Below are 19,023 nucleotides of genomic sequence, written 5' to 3'. Positions count from 1 at the left end.
CAACCAGCTGAGCTATGTGACCAGGGTGGGCATTCCTTCTGAGTGTTCTCTTCCCGGTGAAAAGGACGCACTGATTTTCCATTTTTATTGGTCAGGCAGCTTTCCATCATGCCCTTCACTTTCTCTGTCTCTCGTCCTTCCTTCTGACTGCACCCCTGTTTCTTCTTTCTATGTATCTGTTTTAGTCTGTCTCTGCCTATGCATCGAAGACAATGAAAAACAAGTGAATTATTATTACCCACCGCGATGCTTGCCAAGCCCCTCACAGGCAGTTTATGCAGCAATCTCACTGGAGGAAAGGGAGAGAAGGGGCGCGGGGTGTGTGTGTGTGTGTGTTTGTCAGTCAATGGCCTGATGAGATGCTGCAGAGGGAACACAGTGCTCTGCCCACGTAATAAGCGCCTGCAGGCAGCCAGCAAGGAGAGAAAAGTTTGGGAAAGAGCTGAGTTTTTTGTCGTCTCTCTGAATGTGGAACTTTTGTAAACACTCTGGGATCTCCTCCCACCTTAATTTTATCATGTACCGTTTTGTCTGAATATTCAGGTTGGGTGTGTATTTTGCGTGTGTCACCCACCACACAACTAGGTACACAAAGAAAAGAAGAAAGCTGTGTTTTCCAAGTCCAACCTCCAAATCCACAGTTTGTGTGTGTGTGTGTGTGTGTGTGTGTGTGTGTGTGTGTGTGTGGTGTTTCTTTTTAAAATAAAAGTACCTGGCCCCATTTCCCTTCTCCAGCTGTTAGTCATTTGTAAGAAGCTGCCCTTGTAATTGCAAGCGATTTTGAGACGTGATGTATGCGGCACCCCGTGCACCTTAGCTTTTCTTTCAGCCCTGTCTTTCCATTCATTGAGACTCCCAGGGATCATGCTCATAATAATTAGCTTTTTATTACCCAAAGCCGCTGTTCTGGCAGCCGAACGATAGCCCTTTGATCAATGGGCCGGGTAGTTTTTGTGTTTTTTGTTTTGTTGTTTTTTTTGTTTTTGTATGTGTGTGTGTTATGCTTATTCAGAGTTGTCAGGGAAGAGGAAGGCAGCCAACAGGGGGACTTGGGCACGGGGAGATCTCCTGTGTGTACTGGAGCAGCAGATCCGAATTCAGAAACAAGAGCGAAGAGGGCTGAAATGTGATTCTCTGTTGCTCCGTGCAGCGCTCGCACGGTGCGAGGCACACTCCCGGGGAGGCTGGCTCTGATCGCGGAATTAATTCGCTAAAAGACATGCAGCCGCGGAGCTCCGCGAGCCGCCACCTGGAAGTTTTGCCGGAGCCGGTTTCCAGGGGCTTTTCCGGCGCCTAGGAGACTCCTGCCTGCCCTGAGCTGTATGGAGGAGGGCTCGACCTTCCCGTGAGGGGCTCCCCTTGGAAAAGCCGTCAGTGCTGAATCCAAGCTCTGCTTCCTCGGGGTGCCGTTGACCACAAGGCTTTTCTCACCTTGGCCGATTTGCTGGTGTGATTTCCATGCTCTGAGCCCTGTGTAGGGATCCAGGATGGATTGCCTGTGCATTGTCACCACCAAGGTAGGCTAGGAAACGGTGCTGCTGGTGCGTGCAGCGTTTTCCTATGGTTATTCTGGTCCTGTATATGGAGCAGTTCCGGGAGGTGCTGCCAGTTCCTGGGATGAAATGAGGAGTGTGATTGACTTTGCCGGGCGTTTTTGTTCCCCCAGGAGGGTCTGAGGGTCCTGTCTTTATTTGATTTCAACTTCTTAAAGTGATATTGTGTATTTGTGCAGAGGGAGGGAGAATTTGCCTGGAGTTTTTTTGTTTTGTGTGTGTGTGTGTGTGTGTGTGTGTGTGTGTGGCAGGATTTGCGTTTGCATCTGTGTAGAGCTCAAAATTAACATATGTATAGTAGTAGTGTAGCTTACACATCGTTTTATCATAACATAGCAAGGTAGTCTTTCTGAGTGTGATAATTAGCTTTTCATTTAAAAACCATATCTTCGATGCTTGAAGAGGCCAATCAGCTTTACTGTGGCTTGACATATTGTCTCTGATTGGAGAATTATGATATTCTGCATTTTAGTAAATTTTTTTAAAGGAAAAAAAAATCTTTAGGTCCTGATTTGAAACAAACAATATTTAATGTTGAACTGATTGTCTCTGTTTTGATTAGGAACACATTATTTGCATTATCAGAAATAGAAGTAAAACTAGGGATGGAATAAAATCAGTAGGTAATGCTTTTGTGGGTTTGCTGAAAATAGCTAAACATTTCAAAAACATTTTATTTTTTGGTGTCAGTTCTAAAGATATTTAAATTTCATAAACACTGGTTATCATTTTTAGAAAAAAACTAGTTAAAACACACTTATTCATTAGCTTGCTTTTTCATTTTGCATGTAAGCATACCATGAGTTCATATGAGCTATGTCTTTGCGGATCTCACATTGATTGGACACCCATTAAGCATGACAAAATCGATAGCTTAGTGCATGAGAATCATGAAGTGTAGATTTTCCACTGTGATCTTCTTCCACTACTTATAAAAAAGAGATTATTTGATTTTGAAATCACAAACCAAGTTCCCCATAAAATGGCCTTAAATATTTTTACTTTAACAAATTATTTTTCAGAGAATCTTAATGGATATCTTCCCATAGGGCCTACCATCACATGGCAGCTGCAATTGATGTTAATTGACTGGAAACCTAAAAACTTCTATTTGGGTTAGTTGACTAGTCTTCAAAGTTAGGCGAATACCTTGTTTTACTTCTAAAAACTTACCAAACCCTTACTCAGTCTTTCCAGTTAATTCAGTAAAAATGAACTAAGTAGGGGGGGGGGCGCTAAATGGGAAATAGGATATTCTTATGTAATCTAGGAAAGGAAAATCTCTTAAACATGCTTTATCCTGAAGTGTTACATTTGGTGTTACATTTCTTGAGAGAATGCTATAAAATCTGACCTATATGTGTTCCATAATTGTTTATTCCGAAATCATGATAATTGCAGATACCATGAAACATTACTTAGTACTTTAAAAATAAGTTATAAGATGTTTTTAAGTAGAACTGTAAACTGGAAGTCTGTTGCATTGAGCAAGTTAAAACAACACTGAAATCTAAGTTCCCTCAATTTGGAAAACATCACCTAATTTTAAAAACGTCACATGCTTTATATCAACTTACCAAAATAAAAATGACCACAGATACAAAAATAAGACATATCCTTCTTTAAATGCTATGACAGAGATAAATGTCATTATTTCCAGTATTTCGATTTTTCAAATAAATTATACAACTCAATGGTTCAAACAAATATATGAGATGTCATGAGTTTTCTGATGTAATTATGCTCATGAATATTTCTAGGGTGGCATATATATATCCTCCTTCTAGAACAAACATACTTACAACAAAGTTATATTCCAATGTTGAGATGGGAAATAATGCATGATCGATGTAAAGGCTGCACGTAGGTGAGGCGGCCTCCTGGAGAACTGTAGAATGCAGTCCTGCCGGCCTCATGCAGCACCATTGATGATCTTGGCCTAAGTGCACTTGGGATGCCCTTGCTCCACTTTGCTGGGACTCTGACCGAAAACTTGCCAACAATGTGCACATTTTAATTCTATCTCAGCGTAATATCCGTTTCTTTCTCCTTCAGCAACGAGTCCACCTTCTAGCAGTTTCAGCCGAGACACTTTCTTCTTCTTGCTTTATGTGAGACGAGCGATTAGCTACCCTGATCTGTCCTAGGTGCCACCTCATCCACGGGACATCTCAGTATCCCAGCTGACCACCACCCTGTCAAAGTTTTCAGTGGCAGGGAACGTAAATACTGTAAATACTTTCACCCATGTCTTCATTCCTTCCTGCCTTGTCATGAAAGACATTGGCTGTTCCCTTGGATCCTCCTGTGTGACTTCCTGTACCTGCTCATTCTCCCACTCCCTTCTATTACACACACCTTGGAAATAAATTTCTCTTCATGTGTTTCCTCCACATGCAGAGGCATAGAAACATGGAGCAGACTGAGGAGTCTCAGAGGGAAGGTGGGAAAGGGTGGGTGGATGGGGAAAGATCAACCAAAGAACTTGTATGCATATATGCATGACCCATGGACACAGAAAATATAGTATGGTGAAGACCTGGGTGGGGAGGGATAGAGGTGGTCAATGAGGAAAAAATGAGGCCACCTGTAATACTTTCAATAATAAAGATTAAAAAAAAAGAAAAAAAAATGAAAGCTAGATGATTAGTGAGAGATTAGAATAAATTGAGAGAAAGCACTGATTAATAGCCATATAAAAGCATCTATTAGACATAATTAAGTGTGGTTTTTAAAATATAATTTTATTGATTTTTTACAGAGAGGAAGAGAGAGAGATAGAGAGTTAGAAACATTAGTGAGAGAGAAACATGGATCAGCTGCCTCCTGCACACCCCCTACTGGGTATGTGCCCGCAACCAAGGTACATGCTCTTGACCGGAATCGAACTTGGGATCCTTCAGTCCACAGGCCGAAGCTCTATCCCCTAAGCCAAAGTAGTTTAGGCCATAATTAAGTGTTTTAATTGTTAGGTTTTCTTCATATTAAAAAAGGAAACAATTGTGACACAATTAATAAGATTCTAACCCCCTCCCCAACCCTGATGAAATATTTTTACTCTGGGTATCACCTATAAGAATCAGATTGTTAAGGTCTTAAGAACTTCAGTCTGGCTTGACTGATTTGAAGAACCCCTCAAATTTGGAGTAAGAGTTTTTAGGCTAGAAAATAATCAGAGCCACAAATGCACAGAGTTTCTGCCACATGGGTCTCAAGGTCTTTCCAGATGTTCAGACAATTCACTTACATCAGAAGACTAAATCATCTCTTTTATTCCAATTGTTCTGTCCATTTACAATTTTTTTTTTTGTCTCAGACATCACTACTGAGAAAGACAAGTAACATGACTTATTGTGAAGAGCAGAACTTCAGAAGAGCGATTTTCAATCTGTTTCCTCTCATGCCATGCAAAAACTAATTACTAAAATTACTATATTTTTTGCCAATCTGAAAAAACATAGGTATAATTTTGATTGGTTTATAAAAATATAATAATAATAATAGTAATTACCTACCCTTTGTACCCAATAGTGGCTTTTTAAAAAATCAGGTGCCCATACTTGTAAGGATTTGTGGTATCAAGGATTAACCAAACAGGTGCAACCTTATTATGTGATGTGACCAATAAGAGGCAACTCTATTATCAGACCTACAGATTTATGATTCAAAACCGGGTATTTACACTGGTGAGCTATTTTGTTTGGGAAGTTGTCATTATTTCATTTAACAATCTAAAAGATGCCAGTGCCCCCAACTAAGTAGTCAGGTGTTGCATGTTTTAAAATTCTTTCGGCACACCAGTGGGAAATTGATGCTCTAGGGCAAGACTTGGGTTTGAATTGTTGTTCTGACACTTACTGGGTTTAGGAATTGGATACACTATTTAACCTCTCTCAGCCTTGTTTCCTCATCTGTGAAAAGGATATGATATTACCTATGTTAAATGATGTGGTAAAAATATAGAAATTACCTAACACAATTCCTGACATATGAAAATAATTCGGCATAGGACAATTTATCGAGCAACTCACAATTGATGTCTTTAATCTATCCCTCTCTTTAGGTGTGGTCACTGAGGAAAATGAGGTCATCTCAGCAATATTGATTAAAAACAATTGAGTAATTAACATCTTTTATAGAGTGGACATGTCTTAAATATGTTTTGAATCATTGAAAGATAATCATCCCAATAATTTTGATAGGTAAAATACAAAGGAAATAATGCTAGCCTATGTGAAGGCAGAGACAGTCTGTAAGATAATTGGCAATAGGACAGCAGTTCTGGACAGCAGGCAGAATATTCTGGGCTAAATTTAATAGGATGCAAGCAGTCAGTAGAAATTTCTTTGGCTGTATGGGACTTCTTAAGTATCATGTGTAATAACATATTGGATTTGATACAAGAACAGAAGAAATGTGGAACTGAGAAAAATGAAAGTAAATCTGTGCTTTGTGACTTTGGGCACCAAGAGGCATGTGGCATCTGTGCCTTGTTGGTAAAATGAGTGCATTTCATTGCATCTCTGAAGTTCTTCCTATTCTCTCTCTAACCTAATATTATTCTAAAGTATATTATTTCTGCAAATAAAAGTATTCATGTGCAGTAAGTATCTTAAAAAGTAGTGTTGTGTGAATCAAACATTTGTACCATTTCAGATGTCCATTAACCAGACTTATGGACATTTAAGAAAGTTAAGAAAATGATCTATGAAGACAACTACAATATAAGTTACTGCTGTAATTTTTTAAATAATGTTGTTAATTTTACTATGTTTAATAGGTTATTATGCATAATAAAATTCAAACAGAAAAATTAAAAGTGGACCAGGCAGCATAAGATAAATGTTTATTGATGTTCTTAACACCACATCTGTTCTGTAAATAAGATCACTTTTTGCTTCCATCAATCCACCATCTTTTACCAAATTAAAATCTTTTAGGATTTCTAAAAGGAAATAATTTTTTTTTGTTGGGCATTTATATTTTGAAATCAAGGCTAATAAATATTGTGTTATTTATTATGACAATAGTAAAAAAAAAAAATGGCATGTCTTACTTTTAGAAATGGACTCACCATAGAAATATGGTGGGCTAAGATATTTATTTCCTACCAGATCTTTATTTAGGGAATGTGAAAGAGATCTTCAAGGCAACAAATGGTTTACCTGAGCGGCCCTGTCTTCAGAGACAAAGCTATTTATTCATGCAGGTGTATAGTTGCATCTGCTCTCGCAGTAGAAGCAGCACATCCATTCATCATTTCATTCATCTAACAAGTACTTATTGGATGTTTCACGTGTGCCTGACATTTTGGAAGGCATGGGTATACAACAGCAATCTGTTTTCGTGGAACTTTTTTAGTCAAATGGGGCAAACAGAAATTATAGAAATATCAGGGATGTGTGATAAGGGGGTGGCTACAGGGTGCTATGGAAATGAGCAGGGAGATACCTGAAGAATCTGGTGGGCTGGGCTGCACAGTAAGCGGGGGCTTAATATCCAGGAAAGATTTTTCTGAAGAAGTGACATTTAAACTGATAAGCAAAATGGAGGGCACAGTGGGGGTGGGAAGAGTGTTTTAAAAGTCCCAGGTGTGATAGGCAGACAGATGCTACATGATAGATAGATAGGTAGATAGATAGATAGATAGATAGATAGATAGATAGATGAGAGAGAGAGAGAGAGAGAGAGAGAGAGAGAGAGAGAGAGAGAGAGAGAGAGAAAGGGGAGGGGAGGGGAGGGGAGGGGAGGAGAGAATGGGATGTATGGTGTCCAAGATGAATAGCAAGATACAAAGGATGCAAAGATAGCTAGGGGCTTAGTCATCAATATCAACAAGTTAAGACATTATTTTAAAGGAAATAGATACATTTCTCCTCCATCATTAATACTGGTTCCAAACCCCAACATCGATGCTTGACCTCTCACCCATTTTGTTTCTCTGATTTTATCACTCTCTATTTTTTTCCATGTGTCCCTTTGCCAATTCTTACGCCTATTCAGTAAAATATAAAATATAGTGGTTTCACCTTTCTCTTGATGAACTGTAGTTTTCTCTTTTATAACATGATATCTATCTCACAGGTTTTATTTATTTTTTATTATTGAAAGTATTACAGTTGTCCCCTTTTCCCAGCCCATTGGCCCCTCCACCTCACTCTGCCCCCCCACCCCAGGCCTTCACCACAGTGTTGTCTGTGTCCATGGGTTATGGATATATGTGTATATGTTCTTTGGTTAATCTCTTCTAATATTCTTCTCCCCTTCCCTCTGAGATTGTCGGTCTGTTCCATGCTTCCATGTCTCTGGACCTATTTTGTTTGTCAGTTTATTTTGTTCATTGGATTCCCCATATAAGTGAGACCTGCAAAAATCACCATTCTCTAATTAGCTTATTTTGCTTAGCATAATACCCTCCAGGTCCCTCCATGCTGTCTCAAAGGATAAGGAATCCTTACTTTTTTTTTTTTTTTTTTTTTATAACTGCATAGTATTCCATTGGGTAAATGTATCACAGCTTCTTTTTAAAAAATATATATATTTAATTGATTTTTTTACAGAGAGGAAGGGAGAGGAATGGAGGGTTAGAAACATTGATGAGTGAGAAACATCAACCAGTTGCCTCTTGCACACCCTCCTGCTAGGGATGTGCCCACAAATAGGTACATGCCCTTCATCGAAATTGAACCCAGGACCTTTCAGTCCCCAGGCTGACACTCTATCCACTGAGCCAAACTGGTTAGGGCCATAGCTTCTTTTTATCTATTCATCTGCTCATGGGCATTTGTTTCCAGATTGTAGCTGTTGTAATTATCTCTGTTATAAATATAGAAGTGCATGTATCCTTTCTGATTGGTGTTTCAGGATTCTTAGCATATATTCATAGAAGTGGAATCACTGGGTCAAATGGAAGTTACATTTTTAATTTCTTGAGGAAAGGCCACACTGTTTTCCATAGTGGCCACACTAGTCTGCATTCCCACTAGCAATGTACTAGGGTTCCCTTTTCTCCGCATCCTCACCAACACTTGTCATTTATTGATATGTTGATGGTAGATGTGAGGTGATACTTCACTGTCATTTTAATTTTCATCTCTCTGATGACTAGTGACTTTGAGCATTTCTTCATACATCTTTTGGCCATTTATATGTCTCTTTGGAGAAGTGTCTACTTAGGTCCTTTGCCCATTTTTAAATTTTATTGTTTGTTGTTTAGTTGTATGAGATTTGGATTCAATGAGAAAAGAAGTATAAAGTGCCTGTTATATTACTTTGTAGGGGTAGGTGTACTGTTTCCTATTGGGGTTCACAATCTCCCTGCCATCTTATCTTTCCTTGGTGTTTGTTTCATTAAGTCCCTGCTCCAATCTCTGTTAGGGGGACCTGAATCACTCAAAATTAGTGTAAATTTGTAGTTGTTTTAGACACACAGCCACAGACTGTAAAAGTAAACTTTCACAAATGAAATAACATTTGATTACATGAGTCATACCAGTCATCTGTTAATACATCTGTAGTAAATAGTGTTTTCTGCCAAATCTCATTACCAGGATTTTATTCACAACATTAGCCCTTTCTAACACAGGAGCTGCAAGAGCTATGAGTTTGAGAGGACTGGCCTTTCTAAGACCTTTAGCGAAATCTTATTTTATGGGACAAATGTGGGTTTGCAAAGGAAACAAGTACAAATCAAATTTGACAAATCAAATAACATTGAATCACATTTGTAGTACTCAAAATTTAAATAATCGCATAACTCTCTTTATAAAGTACTAAAGAATTCATCACCCCCTTTATTATTTCACCATTATTTCCTCTGAATGTGTGCAGATAAGATTTCCTTAGAGCAGATTACCCATGATTACCACTGTCTGAGAGGCCTTTCGCACTGCTTGTATGTACGTTTCACCAAAGGCAATCTTGGAATGTGTCTGGGACCAAGGCTCAGAAAATAAAGTTATAGACTTAGGTTTGCCATTTATTATGTTAGAAATCTTAGTTAATTCAATTTATTAGTACTCTCCTGGAGCCTTATTTTCTCAAATCTGAAATGGGAATAATGATACTGGCTTATTAGTACTTCCTTCACAGAATTATTGTACAGAATCACATTAGTTCATGTATTTGAAAACTATAAAATACTGTACCCTTGAAAGAGATGACTCTGATTATTGAAAGGAGGAAATTCTAGAGTAAATGGGGCTCCTGAGTTACCATTATCATTGCTGTATGCTGGAGAAAATGAGGCTTGTATCCATATATGTTTCAGAACTAATCTTATGCGAATTACAGTGATCCAGGCGAATTGGCATGAGATGTCTGAGATCCCTCAGAGAATCAATTATTGGGCATTTGGACACCAGTTGGCATCCATTGCTGAATTTGGCTCAGAGTGATGGCATAGCCTACTGTTTGAAAGCACAGCCTTTGGAATCTATCAGATTCTTGCGGGAGTCCTAGATCTGCCAAATTAATCAATCTAAATCTTAGTTTCCTTATTTATAAAATAAAGTAATAACAGAGCACTTCAAAGGATTGTGGTGAGGTTTAAACACAATATTCATTCCCTTCCACAAAGACTTTCTGAGTGCATGCTATGTGCCAGGAGTCAGCAGTGGTGATAAAACACTGGGTAAATTAGACCAAGTCCCTGCCCTCATACAACTTATATTACAGAGTGAAGAGACTGGCCTTAACAGGAAAACGGATAATAAACATAATTCAAATAGCAAGAACTGCTATAATTTAAAAAAAGCAGAGAAATGGAATACAGAATGCTGGATGAGTCTGAAAAGAGACAGGGGCTACTTGAGACAGTGTGGGCAGAGATGTCCTCTCTGGGAAGTTCTGTGAACTTTGAAAGAACAGTTTTGTGAAGATCTGGGGGAAGGTCATTCCAGACAAAGGGAATGAGCTAGTACAAATGATAACATAGTGACTGTACATCATGTGCAGTATAATGGCTGTTTATGTCACACAGGCACTAAATAGCGTGGGATGTTTCTGTTCCTCCTTCTCATTGTTCTTTTCCTTTTTTGGAAATCTGACACTGAAGTGTAAACATCATAGTAGTATCATTGATTCAATTAGCCAGTTATCACTTTGGTGGCAAATTTTTATTGTGTAATCAGAATGGATGGTGAATCTCTGTTTTGGTGAATGTTTCCCAGGCTTATGGGTATTTATAGAAAATACTGGTGAGAGAAAGAAACTTAAATGTTTCAAACTTTTCTTCCAGTGAGCATTCAAAATTAGTTCCAGATTTGAAATCCTATGAAAATAACTCTTCCCGAAAAAACCTACTATTCTGATATTTCTACCAATACATACACATTTCTTTAAATCTAAGTAATTTAGTTATTGAACCAACCTTGCAGGGGACAACAGTTTTCATGAAAATCTGGTTTGACATTTCATGAATAAATTGTTAGAATGTAGAATTCTGAAAGTTCCAGGAAAACATCCACTCTCTGGAGCCCTCGGGCATAAATCATTCTCCTGATCAATTTTCTGCTCGTTGGTTCGTATGCCACCTTCTCAGTTGTTACCAGAGATAAATGGGAGTTGTTCTATCCCACTAGCAGCACCACTCCCCAGTTGTTATGGTTAGAAAAGTGAGAGTTGCCAAAACCGGTTTGGCTCAGTGGATAGAGTGTCAGCTTGTGGACCTAAAGGTCCCAGATTCGATTCCGGTCAAGGGCATGTATCTTGGTTGCAGGGCACATCCCCAGTAGGGGGTGTGCAGGAGGCAGCTGATCGATGTTTCTCTCTCATCGATGTTTCTAACTATCTATCCCTCTCCCTTCCTCTCTGTAAAAAATTAATAAAAATATATTAAAAAAAGAAAGAAAAGTGGGAGTTGAGCTTGATTCTTATGTTCCCCTAAGTCCCAATCTGTCTCAACTCCTAATTATTATTCTTACCTTTCCCATCCTCCCACCAATGTACATTTTCCATGCTGCTAACTGAGACGGAACCCTCCCTTGAGAGATATTCTTATACATGTTTTATGTATATATGCACACATATGTATATATGCATAATTTGGATGTATGTTGCAATTATGGTTAAAATTGGGAAAGATTCCCTGTTCCTTACTGCTTCATTATTCAAAGTGTGGCCTGTTAACTCATTGCAATGGCAACCCTTCATAGCTTTTTAGATATGCAGAATCTTAAGCCCCATACTAGAACTACTGAGTCAGGACCTGGAGTTTAGCAATTCTATAGTTGACTTATATCCCTAGTTGATTTTGCACACCAAGATTTGTGAAGCATTGGCCTGCAGGAGGAAATTTGCATAGTTTAACCTCACATGAATGACCCTGTAGGTTTGGGCCCTTGACTAACCGTCCTCTATCAGATACCAAAGCCCTCATATCTTCGCTTGAACTATACCCAACTATATTTGCTTCCCTAAGTAATTGAATTTCATTTTCCTGTGTCTATATACCTGTGGTTTTTTTTAAATTAGGTATAGTAATAATTAATGTCGTTTTCTAATACTTTTTGAAATCGAATTTATTTAAACAATACAACAAAATTTAATCAACAATATAGTTGCCGTTGTTTTCTACTACTTGTGCCCAATGCTCAGGAAGCATTTTAATCCCTCTGTTGTAAAATTCTTGTGATTTTGATGCAAAAAATTCGGTCAATGCATTTTTGAGGCATTCTTCATTATTAAATTTTTTTCCAAGAAGAAAGTTTTGCAAAGAACGAAACAAATGGTAATCGGAAGGGGCAATATCAGGAGAATATGCAGGTTGAGGGAGAACTTCCCATTCCAACTGGCGCAGTTTTTCAGCAGTGATTCTTGCAGTATGAGGTCGTGCGTTATCGTGGTGAAGAATTACGCCCTTCTGATTAATCAGCGCGGGTTCTTTTTCTCTTAAAGCTTGGGCTAACCTTTCCAATTGGGCACTATACACTGCACTTGTAATGGTTTGGGTAGATGGTAAAAGTTCATAATGAAGAATTCCTTTAAAATTCCACCAGACAACATCACTTTTTTCTCATGCAAGTCAGGTTTTGGCGTGGGCTGCGGAGCCTCATTTTTGTCCAACCATTGAGGCCGCCTTTTCAAATTAACATACAGCACCCATTCTTCATGTCCGGTAACAATTTGCTCTAAAAACGGCAAACGGTTTTGACGAGAGAGGAGCGAACTGCAAATTGTGACTCTGATTATGGTTGTTGTCGGTCAACTCATGAGGAACCCATTTTCCAAAACTTTTGGACTTTGCCAAGGGCACACAATTGATTGGAAATTGTTTTTTGTGAACAATTTAAAGTTGTCGCAAGCTCTTGTTGGGTAATTTGAGGATTTTGCACCAAAAGAGCTTAAAGAGCTTCTTGATCAAAATTGGACACACGGCCTCGACCACTCTTGTCATCTAACGAAAAATTTCCCTCGCGAAATTTCTCAAACCAATGCTGGCATTTTCTGGCGCTAACTGCATCTTGACCAAGAGCACTACAGATGTTTTTTGCAGCCTCACTTGCTTTTCTTCCTAATTGGAACTCGTAAAGCATGCAGTGCCGAATATGCTCTTCATCTGCCATCTTCTTAGCCCTAGTTTTGCAACAAAAACCAAACCAAACACAAACTTTTTCAAGCAAAACTTGTTAATTGCACTTCACACGTTCTGTAGATACCACGTGTTTGAAGATTATGTCAATACAAGTCAACGCCAAGCAAGATTTTAAACAAATGTTTAAAAACGACATTACTTATTACTAGACCAGATATACCTTTCAACTTTTTAGCATGGCACTTGCATAATAATCTTCTTCTTAATCTTTAAGACTCGGTTCTAATGCAGATTCCTCTGCATGTACCTTCCCAGATACTGTCCTACTGGACTCATTCAGCCATTCTCCATGTCCTCAGTAAAATGTCTTATCTATGTGGAAGCTATAATCTAGTATAGTTAGTTTTTACATGTGCCTGTTGTCTAGTTATACAGTTTTGTTTACATGTGCTTATCTATTGCTAGAATATGAACTTCTTAAAAAAGAAAGAAGTTCTTGGTCATACTTATAGCCAACCACCTCATATAGTGTACCATAAGCGTTCCTTGATTCTTTCACTTAACAGGTGTTTAACAGATGTTGCATTATTAGTTAATGAATGAGTGGATGAAATGCTTCCTTTCTGAAACTTATCCCATTCACATTCACACACGTGTGTGTATAACATTCAATTTGCAATAAATACTTGTAAAAGATATCTTTGTATTCTGATGGATATTTAATTGACAGACAGGCAACTGGTGAACTTGTATGTAATAGTTGCTAGGCTTGAAATGGCACTTGAAATGTCATTTTAGTGTAAGAGAAATGGACTAAAAGAGATAATAGCCCTCACACATACCAAGAAGAATGGCAACTGGATTACAACAATGATAAACCAACTTCTGAAAATTATCATTTAAACTTCTAAAATTCTAATATAAAAATATAAATTTTATTAAGCAAAGGTTAAAGCAGTTAGATTAGGTTTTCATTTTTATGAATAAATGCCAACTCATGTTCATTTAACCTCTCAGAGATTGTACATAATATGATACTTAACCTTGTTTGGGGAAAATTTATTAGTTTACTATAAATATATTATAAATGTATATTTTTTACTATTTCATATATTTATATGTTTAATCCTCAACCAAGGAAATGTTTTTTAATTCTTTTTTTTTTTTAAGAGAGAGAAGGGAAAGAGAAGCATTGATGTAAAATAGTAATATTGATTGATTGGTTGCCTACCCTATAAGTTCCACCCAGGGATCTGAACCCACAATCTTTTGGTATTTGGGACAGTGCTCTAACCAACTGAGCTACCCAGCCAGGGCTATTTAGTATATGTTTTTAAATATAAATATATTAAAATTTTCCTGAAAGTTGTACAATAGAAAATTTAAAAATGACTTTATTGTCTTAAATTATTAGGTCATGAAAGAATTGAAGAAATAAAAAAAAAAAAAGTTTTACTTTCTTTTTCCCAAAGCAGGGTGCATTGTAGTAGTATTACACTCAACTTTCAGAATACAAACTTGATAGGAAGGGAATATGAGTTCACAGCAATTCTACTGTGTTTTTTTTCCCCCTCTCTTTTTATTTTCTTACATTGCTTTGCAGTTTAGAGAACAAAGTGTATCAGTATCATTAAATGCCTTTATCACAAGTAACCTCCAAAAGGAACTTAAAAACTATAGTAACGATTATTACTCAGAATCTGCCCAACTGACCACAGATGATGCTAGCATTTTGCAAAGGGGTCTCTGAATGGATGTTATGTTATGTTATGTTATATTATGTTATGTTATGTTATGTTATGTTATGTTATTCTGTGGTTGAGATCTGAGTTAAAATTTTTAGGTACTTTCAAATATTTTCTTAAAATTATTCTAGAATCCCAGACAGAAATGCCTTAATATAATAAAATGTACCACTTTCCAAATAGCAATGTAGTCAATATAGCGATTATCTCTGAAGACTACTTATATATACACATTTCAAAAAAAAAGACCGAAAAGTCAAATTTTAAGATACTAATCATTTCACTTATTGTTGCATTGTTGCATGAAGCATAGTTTAACAAGTCTTAATTTAAAAAAAACCTTACCTGTCCTATATCTCATGTTTTTACCATGAGATACATAATTTGTCACGCTGTATTTATGGCATCCCACAATAAATGTTATTCATTTTCAAGTATAGTTCTAATTAGAAAATATGAAGAGAAGGTCTAGATATTCTTACTGATAAAAATATTTGAAAATTGCCGAAACCGGTTTGGCTCAGTGGTAGAGCGGCGGTCTGCGGACTGAAAGGTCCCAGGTTCGATTCCGGTCAAGGGCATGTACCTGGGTTGTGGGCACATCCCCAGTAGGGGGTGTGTAAGAGGCAGCTGGTAGATGTTTCTCTCTCATCGATGTTTCTAGCTCTCTATCTCTCTCCCTTCCTCTCTGTAAAAAATCAATAAAATATAGTTTAAAAAAATTTTTGAAAATTATTTACAAAAGCCACCCAAAATAAAAAGTGTATTTTTAGCAAAATAAATTCTCCCTCCCCAGTGTTTGTTATGAATCTTCTATGAATACAAGCTATAGTGCTTTCTTACTAGTCCTTTAAAATAAGACTGTCCTAAATTAATACACATGTAATTTACTTGGCAATCTGAGGTTCTATTTAAATTGAGGACAGGTTTAATTGCTACTTTTTCCTGGCTGACTGCTTAGTTTTGGCTGTAGTCCCTGATCTACAAAAGCCTGCACGTTCTTTCATTGATTAACATTTGTTAAAAAATATATATTCATAGGTGTCAGGAATACAATGCACAAAGGAAAGTAGTATGAATTGGTCCCCTCCCTTTCTTAAGTGTACATTTGCCAGAATTTTAAATATCTGAGAAAAACCTCTGAGAAGAGAGAACTGTGTACTTTTAAATGGTTGGAATTTCATATGTATTTTTCAGAAACACTGTACAATGTATATGCATTTTTGAAACTCAACAAGATTATATGAACAAATTGATATAAATTGTATTTACAATAGGTTGTAATTATGGCTTATCAAAAGCTCAACTTTTAAAATCTTTTATTCTTTGGAAATATGGTAATTGTCTCCTTTCCCATGTAGTTAATTATAAATTTCAGGAAGAATTAAGTTGGCCAAAACTCTTCACTCCCACCCCTCTCCCCCTTTGTCTCTATGGTAGCAGTGAGAATAGAAATAATTGCTTTGATCTTGTTTCTCAATGGCATTTTCTTTTCTTCCTCAAAGGATGGATCTTATTTTGAGGACCTGAAATTTCAGATCTTTTTCATTAGCTATTAATTTAAGAGAGTTCTTTTTACAGCTGGATATAAAAGTGTGTCAGGAAGAAAAAGGTAGCTGGCTTATTTTAGAAATCAAGCCTTTGTCCCCATAAGAGTTTGTAGTTTGAGATAAAGTAAACAAACCTGCCAGTGGAGAATACCCATCGACCGCAGTAGCAGATCATGTCCAGATTTTCTTCCTTGTAAGGAGCAAAGCACAAGTGTAGTCCATTCCTCTTGTCTCATCTTGTTCTCTCAGTAGGTTGCAGTGACAGGATGCAAATATCAAGGCATTTAAAGTAGTTTACAAGACTCTCTTAAATCTGGTATTAAATCCTGGCTTAAATTACTCTGTTGTATCTGTATAGCAGTAATTCAACTCTGGAGATTTCTAGAGCTTCAGGGACTCTTAGGACATTCTTCCACAAAATACTAAAATACCATAATATATACCTTAAAAACCCGAATGTGATTTCAAGTATGTGATCCCAGACTGCAGAGTGAATATGGCTCCCAAGAGTAGTCCTCTTAAAACTGCTGCAGTACTTCAGATGTTCTTCCCAACTTAGATTTAAAACTCTGATTTAAAATTCCCTATGTTTGCTAAGCACCTTCTTGGGCTTTTTTCTCAATTAATTTTCATAGTGATCTTGTGAAATAAATATTACTATTCTCAGAGATGAGAAAGTAGGCTTAGAGGCATTAAGTGGAATAGGAACAGAAATTCCTGATTAAGAAACAAAATATTAATATTTATGTATCACAAATATATTTACCTTATTACTATTAGCGTATGTACTGAACCCTGGGCTAAATATATTACATATCTTATGTAATCCTTATACTAATCCTTTAAACTGGGTGCTGTTCTCTTCATTTTATACATAAGAAAACTCAAACTCATAGGGACTAAGAAACTTAACTGAGGCCACAGATCTAGAAGGTAAAAATCTGGCATCTAACCTAGGAGCAGTGGCATCCTCATGATATTAAACATTCTCCTCCACGACCTTTCAGGGTCAATGTGATGATAGAATGATCACAGCACATGCCAAGTGTCTGGTGTCTAATAGGTGCTCAATAAATATTGTTGCATTATACATCCAGGAAATGCTTTCCGAATCCAAGTCCAGGGACCCTCATCTCCGTTGATGGTATGAAATGTCAGTTTACAACAGTGGCTCTTGCATATGCTCAATCTTTATATTTATTTCTTCTTCTTTTTAAAAATATATATGCAGTAATTTTATTTTATTTTCCCATCACCATATATCCCCTCTCTGCCCTCTCCTATCTCCACCCATCCTGTCTCCCTCAATTATCAGACTGTTGTCCCTGTCCATGAATTCTTTTTTTTTCTTTTTTGCTCAATCCCTCTGCCCCTTACAAGAGCTGTCTGCCTGCTCTCTGTCTATAAGTCTGTCTCTAGTTTGCTTGATAATTCAATTTGTTCATTAAATTCCACATATGAATGAAATCATATGATACTTGTCTGACTGGCTTATTTCACTTAGCATAATGTTCTCCAGGACCATCCATGCTGTCCAAAGGGTATAATTTTCTTCCTTTTTATGGCAGGGTAGTATTCCATTGTGTAATTATAATAGCCAAGATTTGGAAGCTGCTCACATGTCCATCAAAAGATGAATGGATAGAAAAAAAAATTCTGGTACATTTATATATACTAAATCTTTCAATGTGGCCATCTGGAGAATTCAGCACCTAAGATACTCACCAAGGTCACCAGATGATTAGATTTATTTATTTTATTTATTTATTTTTTTTTTTTTTAGCATAGTGTTCAATCTTCTGCACTAGTTAGCCATAGATAGCACCTCTGCTAACCTGGGCAGATATTTTCCTGGAGTCAGAGATTTTGGAGAGCATGAACATGACTTAGCACCACCATCACAGCCTGCTGAGAAACCCTCATTCTCACCATCCTGTGAAGAATGGGTCAGGAACGTTTTCTGTAATTACAGAGGAGGCAAATACACCTCTCCCAAACATGTCCTTAGTCTTGGTAAGGCTTTCCTTAGAAACAAAGTGGGCCTACTTATGTTAAACATCTTTGAAACCCCACAAAATAAAAGGAAGCAAGTAGAAAGATAAGCCCAGGAAGGGATGAAGTTGTATGTTGAGGAATTATGGGGATTGATGCCCAAACTGGAATGGAAAGGGTTAACAGTAATCAAAAGTATGTTTTGCATTTGTAATTGATACATTGACTAGGCAGGACTCATGAGATGGCATAACAGAAGCCACTTTTTGTGGGGCTCCCCAGTGTTTGCTTCATGCTTCTTAGTGTCAGTAATCCCTGCCCTGCTCTCTATGGAGAAAACTCAAGAAGGCCCGTGTCTTCCCGTGAATTTCCAGTCATTTTCAAGGAGTTCTAAGTCCTACGATCACTTAAAAATCAGAAATACAGTCTTGATTCAGTAAATAAAAGATTTTGGTACCAAATATTCATCAAAAGTTTGAACACTTTTCCAGATGAAAGACTCACTCTTCCCTACTATGTGATATTCAAATATGACATCTGCTTTGAGGAAGGGGATGCTGTAGGCTTTTTTCCTTCTTTCTCATTTGCTAGCTGGTTATTGGAACGTGAGACAAGTACAAAGTGGAGAGCAGAAAGTTCTCATTAGACTA

General features: G+C 37.3%; 1 protein-coding gene across 4 annotated transcripts in view; it reads left to right on the top strand.

Annotated features, from left to right (window-relative positions):
- Positions 1–19,023, top strand: part of DLG2 (discs large MAGUK scaffold protein 2) — a 1,831,272-nt gene that overhangs the window by 358,012 nt on the left and 1,454,237 nt on the right. The window contains exon 1 of one of the 4 annotated variants that reach the window (XM_036427310.2): positions 1,214–1,517. The exons of 1 other annotated variant lie outside the window; for it this stretch is intronic. In XM_036427310.2, the coding sequence (XP_036283203.1) occupies positions 1,488–1,517 (30 nt within the window). In that variant the 5' untranslated portion in view covers positions 1,214–1,487. Of the gene's footprint in view, positions 1–1,213; positions 1,518–19,023 lie in introns of those variants that run through there. 2 more of the 4 variants (XM_045577835.1, XM_045577834.1) reach the window with 2 other exon arrangements.

The sequence above is a fragment of the Pipistrellus kuhlii genome, unplaced genomic scaffold (genome assembly GCF_014108245.1).
Source record: "Pipistrellus kuhlii isolate mPipKuh1 unplaced genomic scaffold, mPipKuh1.p scaffold_m20_p_9, whole genome shotgun sequence".
NCBI lineage: Eukaryota > Metazoa > Chordata > Mammalia > Chiroptera > Vespertilionidae > Pipistrellus > Pipistrellus kuhlii.
Note: the sequence above shows the minus strand (reverse complement) of the source record. Positions and strands in the feature narration are given on the sequence as shown.